General features: G+C 47.3%; 2 protein-coding genes across 3 annotated transcripts in view; one reads left to right on the forward strand and one right to left on the reverse strand.

The window, feature by feature from the left end:
* The window catches only part of GMPR (guanosine monophosphate reductase), a 49,472-nt gene extending 36,432 nt beyond the window's left edge, over positions 1–13,040 (forward strand). For both annotated transcript variants that reach the window (XM_074987649.1, XM_074987650.1), the window contains exons 8-9: positions 3,138–3,297; positions 12,278–13,040. In XM_074987649.1, the coding sequence (XP_074843750.1) occupies positions 3,138–3,297; positions 12,278–12,458 (341 nt within the window). In that variant the 3' untranslated portion in view covers positions 12,459–13,040. The remainder of the gene's footprint in view (positions 1–3,137; positions 3,298–12,277) is intronic.
* Positions 13,041–13,190: 150 nt separating this feature from the next.
* Positions 13,191–13,902, reverse strand: part of ATXN1 (ataxin 1) — a 321,463-nt gene continuing 320,751 nt past the window's right edge. Inside the window, exon 7 of the mRNA XM_074987648.1 lies at positions 13,191–13,795. Coding sequence (XP_074843749.1) covers positions 13,699–13,795 — 97 coding nt within the window. The 3' untranslated portion in view covers positions 13,191–13,698. The remainder of the gene's footprint in view (positions 13,796–13,902) is intronic.

Genomic DNA, 13,902 nt, shown 5'->3' on the forward strand with positions numbered 1-13,902 from the left:
AATTGCTGTTTTCTGGGAAATGCTTAGCGCCCCCGCCCCCACCCCCACCATCATAGTCATGGTCAGTTTCACAGCTGCAGGATTTTTAAATTAGTCAATTTCACATTTTTCAGTGTGTACATCTGAAATTTCAGTGTTGTAATTCTGGGGATCCTGACCCCAAACAAGATTTTTTGTGTGTGTGTGGTGGTCGCAGGTGGAGGTTGTTCATGGAGGTGGAGCTGAATGCTGAAGGTGGCAGGCACAGCGCTTCCTGTAGCTGGGAGTGGGTTGTGGAGATGTGTCTGATCTCTCCCCAAATGTGGCTGTGCAGGGGAAGAGGAAGTCCTGTTCCTCCCTAGCCTGGCCAGGACTAGCAGTGGGGCCACCCCAGCCCTGCCACCTCCCCTCCAATAGCTAGATTTCACAGGGAAGGGCTTATGTCCCAGTCCGTGATGTGTGTGTCCAAGCCATGAATTTGGTAGAGCCCTAGCAGCATTGGGAATTATGAATCTTGGGAATGTGCGAGAGGACGGGAGCCCCAGAATGTTTCAATCCAAGGCTTGGTAAGTTGGGGACTCACCAACAGCGAGAGGGTGAGAACTCAGCACTAGGTGGTAGCATTGGCAGGGCAGGGGTTAAGGCCCAACAGCACTGTGGCAAGGCTTTTCTTAGTTTTTGGGGTCCCTTTGGATGGACTGAATCCAGGTAATTTTAATGCATCTCTGGAGGTAAGTAGCATTCTCACAGTGCCATTGCTGCAAAGATATCACACGGTTATACGGAGTAAAGAAATGCTCCACACCAGTGAACGAGAGTGACTGTGATGAAGATGGACTTTAACCCTAGTTTTTGGTAGGTTAAGGACCATATCAGATTAATTTTCAAAACAAACCCACTGCCAGCTAGTTAGCATGCTGGAGTCACAGGAGAACCTGAATGGGTGCATGTCTCAAAATATTACATATACAATAGCAATTCAGCACAAATGTAATTTTTTAAAATACCTTTTAGCACGTACGTATGGTTCTTATGAAATAAACAATGGGGCAGATGGAGCAAGGGTTGTGGGCAGCTGGGTTCTGTGTTACCGTTCATAGAGCTTGCTCTGTAGTTGGACTCAACTTTGCTAGGGCTGCTAGAAATGAACCAAGCATCCATAGTTTGGATCTGGTTCCAGATCAAAATGTTCCCAAATTCAAGCATGTCTCTATGATTTCAGTTCTTCCCATGATCCAGATAGAGAGGAGCTATGAAGATCAGATATGGATCCAAATTTTCCCAAGCTTTTTTTTAGTGGGGAGGGCAATATTTTGGTTTGGCTCAAAAGTGGTAGAAGCCAGTCATAAAGGTTATACCTGGATTTGAATTTTGACAAAGTTTGAACATTTTTAGATGTGGCGTTTTACTTTTGGCATATCTCTGTGGTATTAGATTTTGAATAAACACCTGTTGTTTGGGGGCAGTGTGAAGGAGATGGGTAGCAGAGGAGTGTGCTGTTTATTTCAATAACTCAGGCGTGGTCTGCACTAGGCAGCTAAGTCGATTGCAGATATGCAATGCTAGCTATGGCAATTGCGTAGCTGTACTTGGCTTATCTGTAATTGACTTACCTGGCCGTCCTCACTAAGGAAGGGCGATGGGAGCATTTTTCCTGTTGACTTACCTACTCCTCATGATAGCGAGGAATACAGGGGTTGCCTGCTGACCCCGATAGGTTGATTTTTGTGCATCTCCACCAGGCACACAAAATTAAACTCCAGAAGATCGACCCTGAGTGGGTCAGTCTTCCGGGTAATGTAGACATGGCCTCAGTCCCATCACCACCACCCCTCAGACATAAACAAAACAGTCCTCTTGGAGCACAGAGTGTTTTGTTTCAGGGGTGGATCACAACAGACTCTTGAGACCATCAAGATCTGCACCTTTTTAACCTGGTTCAAAAACATTTGCTTCTGTTTTAAAAATGGGTTTTCATTTTCTTGGAACCCTGTACAGCTTGGTTCCAACCAAGACTGGAAACCCTGAAATGTCATGGAGCAGAGAGGGTGTTCATGGAAAAACGTTCCAATCTCCTGGGAAAACCTATTGAGATTCTCAAAGCCATGGCCTACTCCTGTTGATTACAATGGAACAGGCATCATCATCTGCAAACCCAAGAGAGATGTAGGAATTGGTTAAGCATCCAGATATTTGCATGTTTATTATTATTATTACTATTATTTGTATAACCCTTGCTCTGAGAAGGCCCAGTCATAGAGGAGGACCCCAGTTGCCCATGCGGACAGGATAAAGAAACACTGAACAAAGAAAGCGGTCCAGGGCTCATGGACTTTGCAATGTTAGTAATCTGAACCAGACACAAACTCACGCCACACCCATTGTGGTTTACCCTGCCTGCACTTCATGACTGCATGGCTGGGAAGGGCAGAAAAAATTCAGTCATCACGTCTCACATGCCAAACATCCTTCTGCAAAGTAAAGAAAGGTGAACGACCCTTTTCTTTGTCCGCCCAAATGTGTCTCCCTACTCACGTGTGTAACCTGACTGGAGAGGAGTTAGGGAGCAGTACAGCTGACTGACATCTTGTCCGTGTGTTTGGATCGTATTGTGAGTTCCAAGTAAAGTTGCCAGATTTTTCATAATGCTTATGTGGGACATGCGGAGCCCCATCGGCAGCTCCAGCTGTGGGATTCCTGGCTGGAGGGGAGGGGGACCCTGGCAGCCACATGGCTGGGAGCTGGCCGGGGCTCAGAGCCCCAGCAGCAGCCCCAGGCCAGGGGGGCCACAGCAGCCCTGGGGGACATTTTTGTGTAAAAGTGGGACAGCTGATCGAAAAGCAGGACTGTCCTGCAGATTGCAGGATGCCTGGCAACCCTAGTTCCAAACATTACATTGACTTTGAAAGTGAGAATGCGGAAGCAAAAAAGAGCACTTTCACTGTCACGGCCCTACTGAATACTCCGCCTTTGAAATATCAAGGGATTATGACACTGATGTGCATAGGTCCCACTGGTAAAGAGTATCTTTTAACTCGGTTATATCTGGCTGTCCCTGCTGTAAAGCGTTCAGGGCTAGCTATCATTTGCAGCTGCTTGGCTGTTTTTGCTTTGTCTTTAATCCTCTCTTCTTATCTCACATTCTCTGCCGATCACAGGAGCTGGTGCTGATTTTGTCATGCTTGGAGGAATGTTTGCAGGCCACGATCAATGTGCTGGAGAGGTTCTAGAAAAAAATGGCAAGAAAGTGAAACTGTTCTATGGGATGAGCTCTGACATGGCCATGAAGAAGCATGCAGGAGGAGTTGCTGAATACAGGTACAAGTTATACACAGATTTTACTGTACGGCTGAACTACCACCAAACCCACTTCTCCATCTGAATTTTGCAACTGGCTCCTGTTACAGCCTGGCCCAGTGTCCTTTTCTTAATTAGTACCAGCATGTGGCAAACAGATCCAACTTTTGGGCCCATGTGCTTGCAAGATTCCTGGATCCAGGTAGTGACAGGGCAGCTATTAACACCAAGGCTGTGTCTACACTGACACCTGGTGCTGACAGTTTGATGCAAATAAGCAGCCTCGAAAATGCAAATTGGAAGCTCATTTGCATACCAATGCACTAATATGGATATTCACAAGGATAATTTGCATACCATGGCAGAAATTGAGCCATGTAGATGGCGGTTCTGCCGGCAAAAACCCCCTTTGTCAGCAGCCCCTTGTGCCTGATTTTCCCTGTCGTAAGGGGCTGATGACAAAGGGGGTTTTTTGCCAGCAGAACTCCTAGTTATGCTGCTTGAGTTTGTCAGTATGTGCAAATTAGCCTCATGAATATTCACATCACCACACAAATATGCAAATAAGCCACAACTTTGCATTTTCAAGACTGCTTATTTGCAACAAACTGTCGGCACTAGGGCTCAGTGTAGATGCAACCACAGTGTCTCAGGCTATGTCTACACTAGACAATACAGTTGAGTTTAAAGTACTTAACTCGATTTTACATTGTGACGGTCTTCACTGTAAATACCAGTCCGTCAATTTTAAGGGGCAGTAAGGTTGACTCTCTCCCCACAACCCTCCGATGTGGTGTAATGCCAAGTTCAAATTTACAAGGTTGACTTAATGCTAGTGTGAGAAATCTATTTCATCAGCCTCCACAGGTATCTCACAATGCCCCAAATGAGTCCATTCCTGCTGCTTTCACCTCTGCTGCTCTCCAGGTGTGCAGTAAGCAGGAAACAGGAAGCCCAGCAAATTGAATTCATTTTGTTTCTGGCCAGGGAGGCTTTCACATCTAGCCATGATTTCTCAGGGTCGCAGAAGAGCCCCAGCATGGAGCCATCAGGAGAGACAGGAACTCGTTTCTATGTGGGTGGCTGAATCCTTGCTGAGTAAACATCAGGGATGCGCAGCAGTGCTGGGAGAGAATCAAGCCTCTCCCCACTGCCCCCAACCCACGGCTGCTGAGCTGTGCGGACCTTGTCTGCAGACAGCGGCATGCCCTGTCCTGCGCGGGGTTTCAGTGCTTTAGAGGGCTTGTTCCCTGCACAGGATTTAGCAGGAGAGGCCAAGAAATTTGTTTTCTTTACCTCATATTTTGTGGGACTGCCCCCCCGACCACCCAGGTGCCATGTGGCTGGTGGGCTAGGCGCCTCTCCCCACCACATGGCTAGCCCTTGCCCCTCCAGTCCACCTGGCTGCCAGGCTGTGTGGACCAGGCTTGCAGACAGTGCCACATCCTGTCCTGTGTGTGGCTTCAGTGCTCGAGAGATCTTACCCTTGTGGTTCCCTCCCAGGGCTCACAAGAACTAGTAGAGTTACCTCCCAGCAGCCACTAGACACCAGCGCCCTCTGGGATTCTCTCCTTCTTTTCTATTTTGTCTTGGGGATCCATAATGAGTCTAGAGCTAATACTTCTAACCGTCTCTTCGCCTCATACTGGAGATGTCAGTGCAATGGCCTCCCTAGAGCATCCTTGACTTCTGTGTTTTGGTGACGACTCACAGATTTTTCTCTCTCTTTCTACTTCAAACATGGCTCCTTCAACCACAGACAGTACCACTGCACTACCACTTTTTCTTTGTACCTTCTTTCCTTGCAAATAAAATGAAGTTGTTCCCTAGGCTCATGGATCCTGTTTGGTGTATTTTCACCGGGGGGAGGAGACACTGTCTTTCCTTCTCATCTTCTTTTGAGTAATGCTAACCACTAGACATCAATGCCATCTGGGATTCCATAGTTCTTCTTTCCTTGCGAATAATATGAAGGCTTTCACCGGTTGCATAGATCCACTTTGTTCCACCTGGATATCATGTGTTTCAGCACCTGTTTGGTGTATTTTCAGTTGGGGAAGAGATGCTAACCACTAGAAACCAATGCACTCTGTTTTCTTCTCTTCTTCTTCTAATGCTAACCACTAGACACCCATGCCCTCTAGGGTTCTGTACCTTTCTTTTTGCCTTGAGAGTACAGTAAACTCTTTCATATCTCACAGGTGTGGGACTGTGAGTTTGTCAGATATTCAAATATACTGGATAATAGAGAGGTATACCTAACAATGCATAATGCTAAAGAAAAACAATATTAGATATTAAGTAACAAACAAAAAGGTACACAGAGTACTTGATTTACCAACAACAGTAGTATTGTGCACTTGCGGGGCATTTTTTTTCCCACAACACACTAGCAAAAAAACCCCAGAATGCAACTGGGCTGAAGGAACTGTGGGATAGGTGCCCACAATGCACTGCTGCAACAGTCAAACTTTGGCAATTTAGTGGTGACGCACTAAGTTGATTTTTGTGGGCAGGTGCGGACAGTCAACCTTGACTTTATAAAATCCAGTGTTACAAAGTCAACTTTAATAAATCCGACTGTATTTCATAGTGTAGATGTAGTCTGACACATGTGCAGAGGTGCAGATGTTGTATCTGACAGTGGGACCTGGCAGTCCAGATGTCTGAGCCCCTCCTGGAACCAGTGCCTCCGTCCTGCTGAGACCCACCTTGCTTATTCACGTTGCCCCAGAATCCACGTGGCTATGGGAGCTCTGTGGTGTATTCAGGGACAAAGAGACAGGAAGGTAAGGAGCCTGGGCTTAACCAAGGATTGTTTTAATCACAGACACTTTACTCTTGAAAGCACTGAAGAGTTATACATCTTTGGAAAACAAGATCATCATCATCCTCAGCCTGACAACAGCCCTGCTGTGAGTCCTGGGTTTGATGGGCATTCTTAGAGATTCATCCGTCTATTCTCTTAGTCCCCCCTCCTTTTGCTCTTGTGCGTTTAACTGGGGGAGTTTTAGGTTCCAGGCTCCTCCTTCCCCCAGTTGACGTCTATGTAGAGAGTGATTCAAAGTAGTCAATGGCCATACCTGTAGAAATCCCATGATTCCAGTGGGGGATTGTCATTCAGTGTTGATGGACTTTGATGGCTCTTTCATACCTCCTCATACATCATCTTTCCATAGTCCAGTCAGCCCTGACTAGACAATGGATGTTCTAATCCACAAAGAAAGTCACAGTTAAGCTCAAAGGTCACACTCCAAAGGGACGGTTATAATGAACAAAATGGGGTTCACAAAACAAAAAGGGGGTTCACAGACCTAGCATCACTCTGGCTCAACCCTAACTTTATAGCAGGCCAAGCCACAACCCTGGAGGCAAACACCTCCCAAACTTTGGTTCAAGCCCAAAATTAGGGGCTTGGATCCATATGCAGTGTTGTTGCTTATTAAATTGTTTTTAAAAGATTTAGAAAGTGCCAGTTAGACATACACACTACTTACAAGAGACAGGTCAGACACTCTTTGACGTAGGCATTTAACCCGTTGTCCTAAATTTCTCGCTCTAATTAGTATCAGGAAGTAGTTTGCAACAATATGCCTGTAAGAATGGAAATCAAAAATTTAAGGGCGGGTAAAGTTGCAGCCATCAGGGGAGACCTGCACACAGACATGGTCATGGCCCTTCTGAACTGGCTGAAATCAGACCCATCCAGGAGACAAAGCTCTTTGTGAGCTGCCCCACGCATTGGTCCAATCATTTGGGCCAAATAACGAACACAGCTGCATCTACCCCACCTCAGAAGAAAGCCTTTTGGGGAGGAGTAGAAAGTAGAAAGGATTGTGGGAGATGGGGGAGGGAGAGCTAAGAGCGAGCATGCACTGCAATTTTGTCCCCACTAAAGGGTTAATGCTGCACAAATAACCATACACTAGTGGCATAGCCAGCGGGTAATGCTTGGCTCAAGGCAAGCTCCCCTCTCCCTGTTTAGCCGCAAGGAAAGGGCAGAGAGGCCGCAAGCCCGTGGGATTATTCATTACTCAGTACCTGGATATGGGGCAGCACACAGTGGTGCTTCTGCAGAAGGAGCCCTGGAGAAGAATTGCAATTCTGCTCCTGGGCAAGAGGTGAAGTTGTATAGTCTCCCCTACCTGAGCTCAGCCACTCCCCTGCTTCAGCTTATTGGCTGTGGGGGTGGGTAGAACTGGGCAGGCAGGCCCCACTTGTACCCCCTGACCCAAGGCCCCAACACAACCAAGGAGCAATGGGGACTTGTCCTTTTGGCTGAAATGTTTCTGTGCAGTTAATACGCTGCACAGGAGACCGGCCCGCTTTAAATGCAGCTGAAATGTTTCACAAGGCCTCCCCTGTGAGTTGTAATTCACTCAATCACATCGCACACCAGCCCCCAAGAGGTGGCTAATTTTTTTTCCATGATGCCACTTGGCATCAAAGCATCTGGAACTAACAGTCTGAGTGGCGGGTACTAGCAATTATTGTATCATTTAAAAATGGCAGCTGCCATTTACACACAGGCCCTGGCAGCCTTTCATCTGAGCTGCAATTACAAACTGTATTTTCGCCCTCTTTTTAATGTTGGTGACTGGAGTGTGTATATGTCAGGGTAAGTGTAAACCATTACATTGTTCATTCAGCACAGCATGTCATTAATGACCATTTCACAATGGAACAGACAGCCCAAACAAGCCAAGCACGTCTGGGGCGGCTCAGTTCAGTTAGTGACAGACCACCTCTGATGTTGGTAGAGGTGGTTGAGTAGTATATGCATATGCAAGCCACCAGGGACAGCAATGGAAGGGTCAAAGTCCACTCCCCCACCCCCAGCTACAATAGAGAGAGAGAGAGAGAGAGAGAGAGTGTGCATGTGGACATGCGCATGTGCAAGAGAGAGAGAGAGAGAGCGCTAACGAGGAGCAGGCTTTAACATTAAAGTTCTGCCAGTGCAATAAATTAATGACACCAGTGAACTCCAGTGTCCCACAGGGATAAACAGTGCAGAAGGACGAGGGCTTTATTTAGCCACTTAAACATGAAGGTTAGCTGCTTTCAGCCCATGCCAGAAAGTGTCTACGAGCTGCCATCCCATCAGATGCACATGCCCTCTGTTCCACTCACTAATTTATGCAGGCTTGGCGTCCTCAGGGACATGTGTTGCACAAGACCCTCTCAGACAGCTGAGGCTGCGGTAGAGGGCTCAGCTTCAGAGCATTTCAGTAGCCAGAGAGAGGCCGGCCCCTTGTGGCGTAAGCGATAGGTTACATGGTTGTTTCTGGGGGATTCCTGCAAGCAGCAAACCTTGGAATGCAGCCAGGTAGCCTAGCACTCTACTCCATTGGCTCTGACTGTTAGCTGTGTAGGGGGCAGGTCCCATCTCTCATACATGTGCTTGCAGAACGGTAGCCACAGGCCCCAGAAGACTTTAGTTCACTACCTAGTCTGACTGGTTGGGTTGGGTTTTGTAGTCTGCCAGAGATTCTGTAGAGTCAAAACACTGTTTCCAAAAATAGGTTTCTACAGCATTGAGAGAGGGCTTGGTGCCTAAAGGGCAACTCAGTTACGTAGGTGTAAAGGTAGACCAACTCCACTGAGGTACCACAGATTCTAGCTCACAGCCAGAGCTGGCCTTTTCTGCTGGCATCTCTAAAAAAGTACCCAGTCTGACTCCAGCATTTTTAATTGTGCACTCCTAACAGCAGGGGCTTGGCTTGGGGTTTTCCAAGACACCAGAGAGAACTGCTACCCCAAACCATTTGAAATGCAGTGGGCAGTAGGTGCCTTGCCTGCCTTAAAATGCCCAATTGTCAATCAGCATTGAGGCTCCTGCAGAAGTGGTTTGACTTTCAGAAGCACTGAGCCCCTACTGCTTCCCTAGTTCCAGAAGTTCAATAAGGCCAAATGCAAAGTACGCCGCTTAGGAAAGAACAATGAGTTTCACACATATGCAGAATGGGAGGCAGGACTATTGCAGAAAGACAGCTAGAACAGTGTGATGCTCTTGCAAAAAAAATGCACACGTGATTCTGGGATGCATTAAACAGGAGTGTCGTGAGCAAGACACAAGAAGTAATTCTACTCTGCACTGATTAGGCCTCAACTGGAGCACCGTGTTCAGTTCTTGCCACCACATTTCAGGAAAGGTGTGGAAAAATTGGAAAGGGTTCAGAGAAGAGCAACTAAAATGCTTAAAGGTCTAGAAAATACGACCTACGAGAGGAGATTAAAAGAATTGGGTTTATTTAGCTCGGAAAAGAGAAGGCTGGGAGGGGACATGATAGCAGCTTTTTAAATACCTAAAAGGGTGTTACAATGAGGAGGGAGAAAAAGTATTCTTAGCCTTTGAGGATAGGACAAGGAACAATGGGCTTAAATTGCAGCAAGGGAGGTTTAGGGCTGGACATTAGGAAAAAATTCCTGTCAGGGTGGTTATGTAGTGGAATAAATTGCCTAGGGTGGTTATAGCCTGTCTATCACTGGAGATATTTAGGAACACATTGGATAAATATCTAACGGATGACATAGATGGTTCTTGGGCCCGTCATGAGGGCAGGGAACTGGAGTTGATCTCTTGAGGTTCCTTCCAGTTCTAGTATTTTATGATTCTATGATTCCATTCAAGCTGATGGGAGCCCTCAGCAGCTGTGAAAAATCAGGCCCCCTACTTAAGTGCCTGGGTATGGATTTGTGCTCTCAATATTGAAAATTTTGCCTTAAGAGCCCTGTCACCATTTCTCGCAACTGCACTTACCCTCTTTCCCTCATGGTATACCACAGGCACCACTGCTAGGCTCCTGGTTCCTTAGCCAGTCCCTCCCTAGGCCCCAGACTCAACAGCTTACGCCTGCCTGATGGGGATATTTTTTTCCTGGGGACTGAGGTTCTGCCTTTTGATGGAGCAGAAAGAAGACTCCTAACTCAGTTTACACTCAGGAGTTTTCATTAAAGAACCTTCTTCTCAGGTTAAGTCTATACTTGGAACATGCTGCGGCAGTGCTTTAAAGTTCAGGTTATGCCACTGTACCAGCAGAGGGAGAGAACTCTCTCAGTGCTCTAGGGCTCTGTCTAGATTACAGTGATCTTTCGACAGAAGGTTTTTTTCAGAAGATTCTGTCCAACATAACTTCTGTCGACAGATCACAGCCAGAATGCCAAACGAATCACAACAGCCAACCGGAAGCACAGCAGACAGAGCTGCCCGGTGTCCCAAAAGCCCTGTCTGTTGGCCGAGGCCCCCCTCCCCCTCCCCCCCCACCGCCCTCCAGAATAGCCAGACCAGATTGCTGTCAACACATCTCTGTTGACAGAGGTGTTGTGCCTTATGGGGCGCGGGATGAGACTGTCAACAAAAGTGCTGAGGTCTGTTGATTTACCATCCACAGAACGCCTTGGGAAGCTGGACGCTTTCTGGGTTTTGTTGCCAAAATGCCAGTTTTGTTGACAAAACTCTCTGGTGCAGACATAGCCTAAGTGAACAAGCTAAACAAGGTACATCACTCCCAGTGTTGGGAGCCTGTGTACATGGGTGCTTTACAGCACTGTAACTTACTGCACTTGTGGGTTTTTTTCATACCTGTGAAACAGAAAGTTGCAGCACAGTAAAGTGGCAGTGTAGACATGGCCTCAGTCAATCGTTGGGAGGTCCAGTTTGATCAAGTACATGCTTCCTTTCCTTTAGCTGGTGGTAGCTCTCTGTAGGTATTAACAAGCTGAGTGTATTTGAATTCATATTTGAGCTCTCGTTGTTGTAAGACACCCAACCCCAAACCTTATGAGACAGTAACGTATTGTCCAAAATACACAGTGTTGCACTATTTAGCTCTAACTTGACATGGTATGTAGCCACCTGCTGCTTGACCAATTCCTGGCCAAGTTAGTTATGAAGTGCCTTTAGGATTTTGGATGCCAAGTTTTCCAACCACTTTAAAGCACAAGATCCCAGTCCCAGAACAAGGCACATTCTAAGCCCCCGTGTCTTCTCTCAGAGATGTTTGCATTATGTTGCACAGTTGACTTATTCAAAGGGACACAAAAATGAGCTGACCTCTGGGGACATTCCAGTACAGCAGGGAGTGTGAAAGGTGGGAGGGTGAGACAGGAGGGATGGGTGTGAAAAATCACTAGACCAGATTCTTTCCTGAACTAAGCCCATAGACATCGGTTTCTTTTTGTGAGGTGGAGCAGGGGAATCTGCTTTGCAAGACAGCGCAGGCGGGTTACTTGTGCGTCAGTAACTTACGCTATATAAGTCTTTCCGCAGTCTGCCCTGTTGGAAAAGTTCAGATTCTTTCACCTAAGTAAGGCCCCTGTAGTGTAAACTAGGACTGCAGAATCAGTCTGGTACACGGTAAGCTCTTCTGGTAAACACGCCCTGTCTGCTCTGTGACGCACCATGCAGAGTTCTCATTCCAGGTAGGAAAGGACAGACCCTTGGGTGGTGTCAAAGGGGGGGGAGCTCTGTTAAGTGCTCAAGTTGTAATGAAAGACATGCCAGGGGAAAGACATTCTTTTGTTTTAAACTTTCATGGGGATGCAGGGAGATGCAGCAAGCCCCGAGGTGCTGGGGCTCTGGCGTGCCAAGAATAGAAGTGCCAGGACTTGGCTCTGGCAGAAATTAAGCACTGGCTCTGACACGCCACTGACGCTATGCTAGTTTATACCAGTAGGGAGTTAGCCCTCGTAGTTTTAAACATTGCCTTGGTCTGTCTTCCCAGGGCAGGGCTTGATCATACAGCCCTGGGGCAAAACTGCCATTTGCATAAACAGAAGTTTGAAAAAGAAAGGATCAAGCCCATACTGTGCTCAGACATTGATTGAGCATTTGCCAGAAGGATTCACTTCCGCATTACAGCATTTGGTGTGACCTTGGAAGAGGGCACTGAAGAACCTTTAAACAGGAACAGGAAAGGGCAACACTCAGTCAGGGGTGGAAGGGTAATGTGCTGAGGGTTCTTACATTTATTCCTTGCTACTTCCAACTCTCTATGTGCAGGGCGTCGGAGGGCAGAACTGTGGAAGTGCCTTACAGAGGGGACGTGGAAACCACCGTCCTCGATATCCTGGGGGGACTGCGATCCACCTGCACCTATGTGGGAGCTGCCAAGCTCAAAGAACTGAGCAGAAGGGCAACGTTTATCCGGGTTACCCAGCAGCACAGCCAGGTGTTTTCTTAACCAAAGACTTCAGTCTGCAAAATGTGCCTGCCGCTTCTCCCCACTTCCTCTCTGTTTTGTTTTAGAGCTTGGTGAGGGGCAACTCCCCATTCCCCCAGATGGTGGAAGCAGGTGGGTCAGTTGCCCCTGGTGATGGGGTCAAGCAAAAGGAAATGCCATAAACACAGTGCCACATAGAATTCTTTTGGTTCAAGCTACAGTAGTCTCACCTTTTAAAGTCACACCCATTTGTTTTAAGTCTAGTTTTTTTCACCCTTATTTCCCCTCTGATCCAGAAGCATCCATTTATAGTGTGCTAGCCTGGCTGGACCTCAGGTGCTGTTGCCAAGTTTTATAACAACCCCGGAGCCTCTCGCTAGCACTGCTCCAGCAGTACAGGCTCTGGCAACTGCACGCTGCCCAGGGAAGGGGTTTAGTATGTTGATCTGCATAACCAAAGATCAAAGCCATATGGCAGAAGTATAGGTCTGTTCTGCCGGGGGGCTGGCCCACAGATTGTACAGGTGCAATGGCTGCATGAGCCCAGGTTGCTGCTGAGTTTTTCACTGTGATATTAAAACTGCGGGAGCTGCATCAATAGCATTTCATACGCCTTCTTACAGCCTCTTTATTTAAAGTCATGTATTAACAGACTTACCTCTCCATAGATGCTGGTTTTATAATGCAGTAAGTACTTCCTCCCCGCAGCCCACCCTAAACAGTTAACTGCACAGGGGCTTTTTGGTAGGTACAATCCTCAGATTCTCAGGGGTCCTGTTTTTAACATCATCTCTGAATAGGTTGAAGATGTGGACAGCCAGCAATCGTCAACATCAGTATGGGCTGACAGTGGGTGCAAGGGCGGAAGGAACAGGGTCCAGGGCCTAGCTCTTCTGAGACCGTGGCACTGGCACCCCTGTCAGAGCTGCGGCTTTTCAAAGGGCCTGAGCCCTGGCTGCTGTCAAAGTAGCAGCAGGGCCGCTGGTGCTCCAGGACCCTTTGACATGCTGGGGCCCAGGACAACTGCTCCCATTGCCCCCCCATCCCCCACCGGTCAGCAGTGGTGGCTCTGCTCAGCACCCACAGCCTGATTCTGCACAGCCTTGCACTTTGCATAGTCATTTCAGACAACAAAAAGCAGCTACAAATACACACTCTGCCTGGAGTTAGAAATGATTACGCATGGAGCAAGCAAGGTGTGGTCAGTCAGGCCAAAGGGGTCAAATCATCTCTCTGTTATCCTGCTGCAACTCTTTTGAAGTCATCGGGGTACCTGAGAGCAAAATGCGGCCTGCAGTAAACCAGCTGAAGACTTTGTTGCAAGAAGCCAGTTTTCTGATCTTGAGTTAAAGCAGATGCTGTGGAGGCAATAACAAATATTTTAGATGCTGGGGAACACCTTAATAAACAAATTATAGATTAATGAACTGATAAATCACAAGGACATTTCTTTGAAAGTGCACAT

The sequence above is a fragment of the Carettochelys insculpta genome, chromosome 2, assembly GCF_033958435.1.
Source record: "Carettochelys insculpta isolate YL-2023 chromosome 2, ASM3395843v1, whole genome shotgun sequence".
In the NCBI taxonomy this organism is placed as follows: Eukaryota; Metazoa; Chordata; order Testudines; family Carettochelyidae; genus Carettochelys; species Carettochelys insculpta.